This window comes from Rhincodon typus, chromosome 10 (genome assembly GCF_021869965.1).
Source record: "Rhincodon typus isolate 14 chromosome 10, sRhiTyp1.1, whole genome shotgun sequence".
Classification (NCBI taxonomy): domain Eukaryota; kingdom Metazoa; phylum Chordata; class Chondrichthyes; order Orectolobiformes; family Rhincodontidae; genus Rhincodon; species Rhincodon typus.
Window position 1 is genome coordinate 23529673 of NC_063341.1, and position 12567 is coordinate 23542239.

The 12567-nt window shown below is 38.2% G+C and overlaps 1 protein-coding gene across 1 annotated transcript; it reads left to right on the top strand.

The window, feature by feature from the left end:
• The first annotated feature begins 1803 nt into the window (after nt 1-1803).
• Nucleotides 1804-12296, top strand: LOC125484223 (P-selectin-like). Its single transcript, XM_048602068.1, is given in 7 exon segments — nt 1804-1831; nt 6776-7156; nt 10922-11029; nt 11531-11716; nt 11847-11885; nt 11888-12031; nt 12136-12296. Coding segments are annotated over 7 exon segments (1047 nt in total).
• Nucleotides 12297-12567: the final 271 nt, after the last annotated feature.

Below are 12567 nucleotides of genomic sequence, written 5' to 3' on the forward strand. Positions count from 1 at the left end.
CACTTCCAGAGACATACACTGTTGGTTGGAATCCTGGCCAGATTCCACCACTAATCAGGTAACAGCCAAGTTGCGTTGTGAGACTGAACTTGCTTACTTGAGGGGGTCTTATTGTGGTTGCTACATACAATAAAGTTTAAATCATTGTTTCAGTACTTGATTGTCTGTGAGATTTCTTAATAGGTAGCTGAATTAAAGGTAACTTGTGGTTACACAACTATAATGTACTTCCTTCAATAACTTCCAGAGAATGTACAGCACAGGCATTTGGTGCATGCTGATGTTTCTGCTCCTCATGAGCTGCCGCCCATCTCACTTCATCCAACCTTGTTAACACCACCTTCTGTTCCTTCATCCCCCATGATGTTATCCAACTTTGACCCTTCCCCATCCATGCTAATCAACCCTGTGATAGTGTGTTCCACATCACCACCTTCTGGATAAAGAAATTTCTCCTGAATTTGTGACTACCTTATATTCTTGGTGCCTAAGTTTGGTCTCCCCATGAGTGAAAACATTTTCTTTCCATCTATGTTACCACACTGGCATAATCTTAAAAGTCTCAATCAGAAAATCCCTCACGCTTCTCCACCTTAACAATATAACTTTCCATTTCTGGTATCAGCCTTGCGAATATATTTTGCATATTCTGCAGTGTCTCTATACTCTTTTCACAATGTGTGGACTTGAAATATGAAGATTATATTAAGTGTGGTTTAACAAAAAATCTACATGTAGTTCTTCTTCTCGATTCTAGATTTCCCGAAAATAATCTCAATGCTTTTATTGCTTTATTTGTGGCTTTATGAATTCTGATCACGACTTTTACTGAGTGTATCTACCCCAAGATTTCTTTGCATCACTCCCTCATTTGGACACTTAACAGCTAAAAATGTAACAGGATTGTTTTCTATGCTTAGGGGGGCTTTATTTTGCAATCTGCTTACACTAGTCCAGTTGGAGGCAGGCAGTGGATACAATTGGCACTTCCACCTCATTCCTGTGATCATAACGTGGGTCTAAGCACTCAATTGAGGGGGGTCTGTCCAACGTTGTGCTGACAGTATAAGGTGCAGAAGTCATGCATTTTCTTTTAAAAGGAATCTGCTCTGAGTAAGATGGCTGTAAGATAAAAGTTAGAACATGTGATACAAGGGCAGAGGCAGGGATCCTTCAGGACAGATGTGGGCCTGAAGGTATTAATGGGCAGGAACAGTGATGCTTGGGTTTTACTGAAGCTGAGGATAGGTGACAGGAGAACTTCAAAGTCACTCAGATGGGAGTGGGAGCAGGTGACCAGGGAGGTCCAGTTCCAATGCCTGGACCTAAGAACCTGACTACAATGCCACAAGGAGCGTAATGACCTCAAGCAGTATCAAAGGTCAATAAATGCATCATCACACAACACTTGCTCGATGCACCATTGAACTTTCACCTTGCTCAATGCATCATCACTCCTTAGCACTCAGGCCTCATGACCAAACTCCAGACACTCCACATGACCCTCAGATACCTACCGATACTGCCAGACACACACTCAACCTCCTGCTGTCTCCATTGACCTCCAACTATTCAGACATAGCAGGCCCAACACAAATTATTCATTTACCAATCAGCACCCTTTTCACTTGTTGTGATTGTTTGAAATCTGGAATCTTGCATTTTCCCCAATAGGTGTAACAGAGAAAGCTTTGGCAACATGGGTCTCTTTTCAGTAATATAGAACTCATGGACAATAGTCATCTGTATATCATTCCAAGACCAACATAATAAAGAAAAATGAGCTTAGCGTGACCCAAGAATATGAGTGAAAGACTAGGAAAAAGGCAAAGTGAGTGTGAGTAAAATTCAGATAGATTTCCACTGCCAATTAATTATGTACTTGCATCAATAAAACGAAACTGTGATTTCCTTTGAGAATATGTAGGAAACATTAGCAGTAAATAAACCTTTTATACTGGTATTTTTCAACAGCTAATTAAAGGCTCCAAAAATTGCAGACTAATGTCACAGCCAAGCCATTTCCTTTCGTACACAGACTAAACATTTAATAAGGCTTTTGTTCCTTTAATGAGTGAAATATTATAAAAGTTAGCACATTTTGTCTCAATATCAATTCAGCATAAAAGATCTAAGATGCTACAATACCTCTTTGAAAATGTTCTTCACATTCCCAAGTTATTTCTCATCTTACAATTTTTAGGCCACATTATCCTATCCACCTCAAAGGATTTCACTAACTGCTGTCCTTGAATCAGCCATCAGATGGCCCATGACAGCAATCAGGCAATGGTCTTACAATATTCTCCTCTTGTCTCCTTATGGAAACAGGGGTCACAAAAACAGGAAAGTTGGAGGAAATTCCAACTCCATAACATTTGAAGGGGAGGCACAGTGGCTCAGTGGTTAGCATTGCAGCCTCACAGTGCCAGGGACCTGGGTTCAATTCCAGCCTTGGGCAACTGTGGAATTTGCACATTCTCCCTGTCTCTGTGTGGGTTTCCTCTGGGTGATTCAGTTTCCTCTTGCAGTCCAAAGATGTGCAGGTTAGGTACATTGGCCATGCTAAATTGCCCTGAAGTGTACAGGCTGATGTACTGTGCAAACACACCATCTCTCCAACAGCAAATTCCTTCAATAAATGCAATACTTTCACAAGATTTCATTACATTTATTCAGATGGTCATTTGACCCATTTAATTTCATTCATCTGGAGCATCCACTCCTTCCTTCTAACTAATATATAGCTATCATTCTGCTAAACAGACTGAATTTCAGTTCAGCAACATCCCTAAAGAAAGGCACCATCTGATAGTACAGGTAGTTCTCCTACAATGCAATAGTTGCGTTCTTGTGAGACCGCGTGCTATAGAAAATTGCCAAAGATAATTGCATTATAGGGACATTGCTACAGCAGAGTGTTCGTGTTATCCTAACAGCATCCACTATTCATCAATAGCATTACAGCCAATTCATGTTAACGAAACACGCGTTATAGCAGAACTACCCCTGTACAGAGGTGCCTTAGCTATCACTGTTGATCCAGAGGCAGAAGTGCCACCAGCTGAGCCAATGCGGCAAACAGAATGTGCGATGCTAATCAGCTCTATAAAAATGTAAAAACTGTAATAACTAAGAGGTTAATTCCAACTTTCCTGTTTGGTGAGTTTTGTATAACTGCCCATTCAGCCACTAACATTACCACTTCTATGTAGTTTCCTCTGCGTGGGAAACTGAAGGCTGAGTTGACTTGGAAATAACTTCTATTGAATGGGATGCTGATGGCAGATAAAACTTTTGTTTTAGTACCTTTGGGTGTTGAAGCAGGAACACGCAATTATTCAATACTGATTTTTGACGTCATCAGAGGGTTGGTGTCAGAGGATATAAATCCTGAACAATATTTAAAGATAAAGGAACAGTATGAGCAAAGCCACAAAGACACAGAAACCTCCAGTTTCTTTACCACCAGAAGACTTGAAGAAGTGAAGGCAGGATCCTGTACTCAAATCAAAAATGGTAGGGTGCATTTGTTTTTGGAAGGAATTGTGTTGATTCATAGTGCAAAAGCATTACAACAAAATATTTTAAAACTCGTGTTTTCATTTTTTTAAAATATAAAATAAATATGCACTAAATGGTAAAGAAAAGCAGAGCAAATTGTGCAAATATGATCTGAATTTATATTTCAGCTTTCATGATGAAATGTGATTATTGCGTTAAATTAAGTCTTGCATTTATAGAGCACTATCATGACCTCTGGGTGTTTCAAAGTACTTTTGAAGTAATACAGAAATGAGAGCAAACAATTTGCTTACAGCAAGCTCTTCCAAATGGCAATGCAATAATGTCTAGATTATCTGCTTTTGGTGATGTTGTTTCAGGGATAAATATTAGCCATGATGACAGGGGTAATGTCCCTAATCTTCTCTGAAATTGTACCACGGGACGTTGATCTGTAAAGGCATATAGAGCCTCAGTTTAACACCTTATCTGAAAAATGGCATCTCTGACAATGCAGTACTTCCCAAGTACTATACTGAAGTGTCAATGTTGATTCCCTGCTCAAATCCTAACAAGGAACTTAAACCCAGAATCTTGTGACTTAGATATAAAGACTGCTACCAACTGAGTTATTGCTGATGCAAAGTATCTGACAGCATCTTTATCACATGGAGTTTGATAAGGAGAGCATTTCATTTGAGTAAAATATTTAAAAATTAGCAGGATGATACCTGTGCTTTCTGGTGTAGCTGCAATCTGTTGTGGTAGAAAAACAGAATTATATTTGACAGCAGGAAAAGCACTGGAATCAAATGGAACAATCTTCCAGGATTTTCTTTCTTGCATCATCCCCTTCTAATTTTATTAGTTTAATTGCCTTGAAAACACTGTTGGCCTTATTAGCAGTTGAAACATTAATACTTTTGCTTGATGTTCCATGCTCCATTATTGTAATGTAGGTGCTAGCTCATTCAAATTAAATTAGTTAATGCCTCAGCAAAAGCAGTGAGAAATCAGTGTATCTCGCATTCACACAGATCACCTAAATTATTAGGGCTAGTCTTTTTTCACGGCAGTCTTTTTCTTAAAAAAAGCAGCTTTATTTTTCCTGGTAAAATATCTATCATTTTTGGAACAAGATATCATGGTCTGTGATAAAAGAGAAAATGTTACACCAGGAACTACATGGTCTAAATTAAGTTTTATTTTAAAGAATACAGAGAGGAAGTTTTATTTTCATTTTCCTTTCTAACTTCATTTTCACAGTATAAGAATATAATGATATGTTTTTATTCAACAGGCATTTTGTATGGACATTATGGAAATCCATGATAGGCATAAGCACTGTCAGCCTTGTTTTCGGCTTTTAGTTGTCATCTGTGGTCAGTTTCTTCTCTTATGTTTATAAGATTATAGTGACGGCAGATATTTGTAAATCCTTTTTCAGTTATGTCAGGAACACTATTCAATTTAGGCAAAAATCTGCAATGAGTTTTTTAGTGGTTGGAAGAGTGCAAGTGTGTTAAGACTGAAGACTTTTCAGTCATTCCAATCAGATGGCTACCCATTTTCCAATCCCTTGGAAATCTATTTGTAAGAGAGGAGTGAGTATCTTGTGGACCTACTGAAGAATTCTGTCTTTGTGATATTCTTGGTCTTCCAGAAAAGAGGGACCTTCCTCCTTGCTGTTTGTATGAATTTAAAGAAAGCCTGCATCTTATTACAGTGAAACGTGGAGAGAGATTAATAATAAATAGACTCTGAGGAAACATAAACTTGGACTGGAGGTAATTTATACGTCAAAGGGTACAAAATTTAGCTTATTCACCTTTTCCTGAAAGTGATTTTTTGTGTGCATTAGTTTTTACAATATTGCAGAGTTTAATAACTTTTACTTTCCATAACTGAAGTCAAAATGACAATATACATTTAAAACAACTGCGAGTAACAATAACAGGACTGTCAGTAATAATACGAGGCAATGATAAACTAGTTTGTACAGGGCTTATTATTTCAGCAGAGAAGATAGTCAGCCAGATCTTCTGGTATTCGATGAGGTGTTGCATTGGAGACCTTTCTAAAGTACTGGCACATGCACACAAAGGCGGAGACTTAGGGATAACACAGTGTGGAGCTGGAGGAACACAGCAGACCAGGCAACATCAGAGGAACAGGAAAGTTGACGTTTCGGGTCGGGATCCTTCTTCAGAAATTCTGTGGTTGGAAGAGTGCATCTCTTCCAACTATCTCTGTAGCATGCTGGTAATATCGCTGAACAAATCTGGAATCCCAGCCTAATGCTCTGGGGAGATAGATTCAAACTCTGGCAACTGGTGAGAATTAAGTTAATAAATCTGGAATTTATAGAAACAGGCCCTTCGGCCCAACAAGTCCACACTGACCCTCAGAGCATCCTACCCAGACCCACCCCACACAACCCAACTAATCTCACATCCCTGAACACTATGGGCAATGATGACTGTGAAACTATTAAAACCTGTCAAGTCAAAACTTGCAAAGGCTGAGGAATTAAAGTGAACATACCTCCTGCCTGATTTCCTAAACAAACATGTTTGTGGAGGAAAACACTTTGCTTTTGAACAAATTGCCTCCTTGATTCCATGAGTGATGAATTAAGTTTAATTTCATGACGGTTTGCAGTTGGGATAGATTCTGTGATCCTTAATCATTTAGGAACATTAGCTGAGATTTTCTAATTAACTGTATTTTAATACATCAATCTTGCTAACAGGGTTATACTGACATTAAAATACCATCTGTCTGAAAATCAAGGCCACTGTTGCCCCACTTCTATATCCAGTGTGTTTAATGATCGGATTTCAAATTATGATTTCAAATTTAATCTGAAAACTTTTGCTATATCATTAATACCTGTTAACCACATTTTTAACATGCCTTTTAAGGTTCCTGCATAAATCTTCTTTCTTTCCACTGCATTGAGAGAACTCATGGTCTTTAGACTTCTGGTATGGTTACACTTAAGGCTTCTTCAGCAGGAGATAAACCATTATGGCATGGGCTGGTCCAGCTAGCATTTTCTCTCCCCGTTTCCCGTTGGGACAGGTACTCTATAATTCTTGTTAAGAATTTCAAAGCTCAGCATTAGGGAGTACCAGTGACTGTGTAGATTTACAGTCAAATTCATAAAGTTCTGTTTGACCACACAAAAAACTTGTGGGATCATATAAGTTGCAATTTACTTATATTACAACTAATTCAACCATTCCACGAAAATTTATTGTCTTCTCAGAACTAGCAGCTTGGAAAGGAGTTCAAAGCTGGAACTATAGCTATTCAACAACAGATATGACATGGCCCGATGCCAGAAACTACTGCCAACATTTCTTCACTGACCTCGTTGCAATTCAGAACCGTGAAGAAAGTGACCATCTGAATACAGTGATACCGAGGAACCCAACTTACTACTGGATTGGAATAAGAAAGATTAGTAACGTTTGGACCTGGGTTGGAACTAACAAAACACTGGATGAAGAGGCAGAAAACTGGGCTGCAGGTGAACCAACTCCTGGTGCTGAAGATTGTGTCGAAATTTATATAAAAAGAGCAGAAAATGCAGGAAGGTGGAATAATGATCCCTGTAGAAAAATGAAACATGCAATATCTTATTTAGGTAAGATCTAACCTTACGCATTCATCAGAACTTGCTGATGTCAAAACTGGATTCACTTTAAAAAATTAGGGAGCTTTGAAGGAGTTTCTGCTCTAATGTCTGATAAGCAATTCACTTTCAATTTTAATCTTCAAAGTTCTCTGTGTCTGACCCAGTTTTATTTACCAATAAAGATAAAGTCAGTGCTATTTTGAACATTCTCATGAAGCTATATGACCATGTTGTAAAGAAGGCACATGCCACACATCGTCCTACTCTAACTCATCTCTTTGTTAAGTTGGAGAATGTCACCCAACAGCAACTGCATCACTTCTCTCCACTGTGAACATTCAGTAGATGCGGGTGAGGACCAGAGATACTGGGGTCACATTGCAACATTATCAATAACAAAAGTTGTGTCAGACAGGCACCATAGCAGTGACTTATTTTTTTGCTATGTCCTCTTTAGTGTGAAACACCAGCATCAGAGCCCTGCAACTTCTGTCTTCACACTTTATTTTCCTTCCTGCAAAAATTTTCTGCATCAGTTTGTTGTGACATGACAACCACTTCCCACATTAACTCACTTCTTTTAGGTTTTAGTGTCATCTGCAGATTTTGGTCCTAATGCATAATTTTCCATTGAAATAAGTTTTGTACTTTTAAAAGATTAAAACATCAAATTGACATTTTTGCTGCTTTCTAATATCTGTTCAAATTAATAATGACTCAGAATTTGCAGCAGTAGTGACAGTAAGGCTGTCAGCCTCACCATGAGTGCTGAGTAAAACTAACAGCAATAACTTGGATCAGAAATGTGGAAATCTGAAAGTCTTTGTCAGTGATTCTCTGCTTTTCCACAGCATACATACAATGTTGTAGTTTTCACAGATGGAGTCTTTTTTTTAAAAATCACAAGTGAATTTAAACTATGTGCACACTATTCTCAACTAAAAAAAAGTGAAAATGCAAGACCTCCTTTAATCAGGAGTGACTAGATATTAATGATGTGTTAAGTCAGAAATATTACTGATTAGCCCCCCTGGTCCTGAAAAACTAACTTTGAATGTGCGGAGTAACAATCATTCAAAATTAAATTGTTTTGAAAGTTTTGTTCTGCTATTGACATTCTCCTTTAAGGTTACATTTATGTGTCAATGATTTTTGTATTTTACGTAATGAATTAAAGATGATCTATATCCTTTTTTTTGCTGTCGGTGACAGCTGATTGACTGGTAAGCAGACCTACTGCCTTCCCTTAGCTAGAAGTCACTGATCCCTTTAGGGAGTGTTAAACTGAATTGGTATTGTAAATTAGGAAATCTACCTTCTGGAACCCACTAATCTTTGTCAGCAGCTTTTTCAGAGGTCAGTAGCAAGCAGAATCTGTTTCTGCATGTGGTCATGCTGGATCATAGGAATGCGATGAACAGATGAGAAAAATGGATGGAATGAAGAAGTATCTACCCATAGCAGAGCTAATGACACTGCTGGCATTTATGGAAAATAAAGGGAAGAGCCCTTTATGGGCCAGTGTTGCACCTTACCTGATTTTCCTCTGTCCACTGAGCCTGGGGATCTGATAAGCGCCGAATCAAGAAAATTTGCCCCACGATGTTCTTCAATTTGCACAACTAATAATTTGTACCAGAAGATCTTGCTAATCACTCTGTGTTCTCATTTCAGTAGGGAGTTCATGTAATGTGCTTTTAATCGTGGGAGGTGAGTTTTAGCAAACAACACCCCAAACCAGATAACAACTGACTGCAAAAAGTACACCCTCTGAAAACTAGCCCATTCTGCCAAATACAGTTTAGTGCAATGGTGACAGTTCCTTCATCTGTTATAAACAAAATTGGAGATCTAGAGTCATAGAATCATACAGCATGGAAATAGACCCTTCAGTCCAAGCAGCCCATGCCTAAATAATTCCCAACTAAACTAGTCCCACCTGCCTGTTCCCATTCATGTACATATCTAAGTGTCTTTTAAACGTTGTAATTGTACCTGCATCTACCACTTCCTCAGGAAGTTCATTCCACACATGAACCACCCTCTGTGTAAACAATTTATCCCTCATGTCTTTTCTACATTTCACTCCTCCCACCTTAAAAATGACCCCCTTGTCTTGAAATCCCCTATCCTAGGGAAACGACACCTACCATTAACCCTACCTATACCCCTCATTATTTTATAAACCTCTATATGGTCATCTTTCAACTTTCTAAGCTCCAGTGAATAAAGTCCCAGCCTATTCAGCCTTTCTTTATAACTCAAACCTTCCATACCTGGCAACATCCTGGTAAATCTCTTCTGAACCCTCTCCAGCTTAATAATGTCCGTCCTATAACAGGGCAACCAGAACTGGACACAATACTCCAGAAGAGGCCTTACCAATGTTCTGTACAACCTCAATATGACTTCCCAAATCCTATACTCAAAGGACTGAGCAATGAAGGCAAGCGTGCTAAACATCTTTTTAACCATCCTGTATATATGTGACACAAAATTCAAAGAATTATGTATCTGAACCCCTAGGTCCTCTGTTCTAAAACACTGCCCAAGTCCCTATCACTAATTGTCTAAGTCCCACCCTGTTTGTTGTACCGAAATGTAATACCTCATATCCACATTGAACGCCATCTGCCATTTTTCAGCCCAATGACCCATTTGATCAACACCCCTTTGTAATCTTAGAAAACCTTCTACACCATCTACTACGCCACCAACTTTGGTGTCATCCGCAAACTTACTAATCATGCTTTCTACATTCTCATCCAAGTCATTTATATAAAAGAAAAGAGGACCTAGAACCGATTCCTGTGGAACACCGCTGGTCACAGGCCTCCAACACAAAAAGCAACAGTCCACTACCACTCTCTGTCTCCTGCCCTTATGATTTGACTTTTCTAAATTAATATCTTTACACATATACATCTATGCACAATCACTTACATCACAACACTGCTAGAACAATGCCAGAATGGAGGGAGATGGTAAACAAATAAAGAGATACTGAATCATAAATGAAACATTAAAAACACAAAAATGAGAGGGTGGTTACTGCAGCTTTCCAGTAAACTAAAGCAGTGTCTGATTTTCAATATCCTTTCTTCTTCTGTTACCAGGATTCCAACCACTCCAGCACATAAATTTACAACAGGATTCACTCATTAAGCTATTTTGAGAGAATTTAAAGCTTTTGTTTTGTTCCTGATCAACAAGCATCAATCACCACTTCAAGACTAACAAATGCAGAGAACTTGAATGAAATTGTTTACTTCAGTCAAGCCAAATTTGGTGTTCCCTTCCATTGTGTGTTAATCAGGCCACGTTCATCAGTCGCCACTTCAATTTCTTTTCATAATACCAATAATTTTTTAGAGTTTTAATGAGTTACTGATACAGAATGTCACCTTTGAAGGTTTAATTTCCTCTGGTATGAGCATGTTAATGGCACACTATTAAATAACTTCCTGCGCTCTTCAAAACTCTGTTAAGATAAAGAGGGATTGACTGCATTAAAGTGTAAATAATTTTGAAAATATATTTGCACAATTGGAAATAATTAACTTTTTTAGCAACTAATTATTACCATAGAGACTCATCATCTTCAAATCTAACACACTGGCACCATCTACATAAGAAATCTTAATTAATTGGAATTATACTGGAATGCAGGCAAAATTAAATTCTCACCGTTCCACCAGTAACTGGTTATAAGACTTTGCTTATATTTTTCTGGTCATAAAGAGGTTTCTGGGTTTGCGTTGCTTTCTTTAATAGAAGCGTGCAAGACTGCTTCATGCAGTGGACGTGGAGAATGTGTAGAAACGATTCGAAGTTACAAATGTAAATGCAATGAAGGATTCCATGGACCAGAATGTGAATGTGGTAAGAGTCAAATGTGATACCCTAAAACCTAAAGCAAAGGACTTAAACTAGAAAGACTGGAGCAATGGGCACATTCTCATTAAAAATTAAAAGATCCCACCAAGAACTGAAAGTAGGCAGTCTATGTGATGGAAGAGACATGGGTCTCAGCGTGAGTTTGAAAAGATTGCTTAAGTTGTAAGTAATTTGTTTTGGTCTAAGTCAGAGCTTTGTTATCATCTCATAGCATGATAATCAATATTGTGTTTTTGTCACAGATGGGGACACTTCAATTAACACTTAGTAAGTGGTCTAGTCAGGCAAAGGTGGCTCTATCCTGTGAAACAAAGCTAATACAAGAATAAATATAAAATAATTATTCTCTATATGATTAGAGATAGAACACATCTCCAAATAGTTACACACATGACCAATATCTCAAGCAAGCATTTGATTTTAGGCAACTATTATAATAATTAATTATATAATAATTCAAAAACTATTCTAATTGCCCCTGTACAGTTGAACAGTGTACCACTCTCAATGTTCCTGACCAAGCGACTATGAGCTGCACCTATCCTAATGGAAACTTCAGCTTCAACTCTACATGTGACTTCCACTGTGCAGCAGGGTTTACACTGCAGGGCTCACAGAGGCTCCAGTGCAATGCAACAGGAATGTGGACAGAAATAACCCCCTACTGTGAAGGTACGGACTCAAATAAGACCCACTAATAGAAAGAGAACATTTAGGAAAAGGTTTGAGAAAATCAATCATGAAAGTTTGTAATTTTTTGCATTTGTTTACTTACAAAAAATTTCTTAATGCTTCATTTCAGCTATAAAATGTGAAACTCTGGAAAATCCTGGGCACGGATTTTGAACTGCATATATCCCTTTGGGTTTTTCAGTTACAGCTCTTCATGTGAGTTTAGCTGTGATACAGGGTTTGAACTCCATGGAGCAGTCAGATTACAATGTGGAACCTCTGGACACTGGATAGGGCAGGAACCCAACTGTAAAAGTACAATCAGTGAAAGGCAATACTAGAAAAATAGCAATAGATGAACAATTGTCTTACCCAACTAGCTTGATTTAATGTGTGCTTACCTGACATGTATTCTTTAGTTGTACAGTGTAGAAATCTTCAGATTATTGGACAAGAATTGATGAACTGCACATATCCCTTTGGAAAATTCAATTACAACTCAACATGCTTCTTTAACTGTACTGAAGGGTTTGACCTTTATGGATCTGATAAGTTGGAGTGTGGAGCTTCTGGAAACTGAATGGCAGAGCACCCCGCATGTTAAGGTACATACAGTACTGGAACATAATATAGAACAAAGATCACCTGTGATTTTATATCAGTTTGCAATTTATGTTTTCAAATCTGCATCGAATTCCAAACTTTATGGCTCAATGTAAGGTGTGGACTTCCAGCTTGTTCAGGACAAGGACTGATAAACTGTTCCCATCGCATCAGAGGTTTCATTTACAACTCCAAAATGACGTTAGTAATTCCAATTGGGTTCCATTGTGGAGCTTCTGAATAATGCT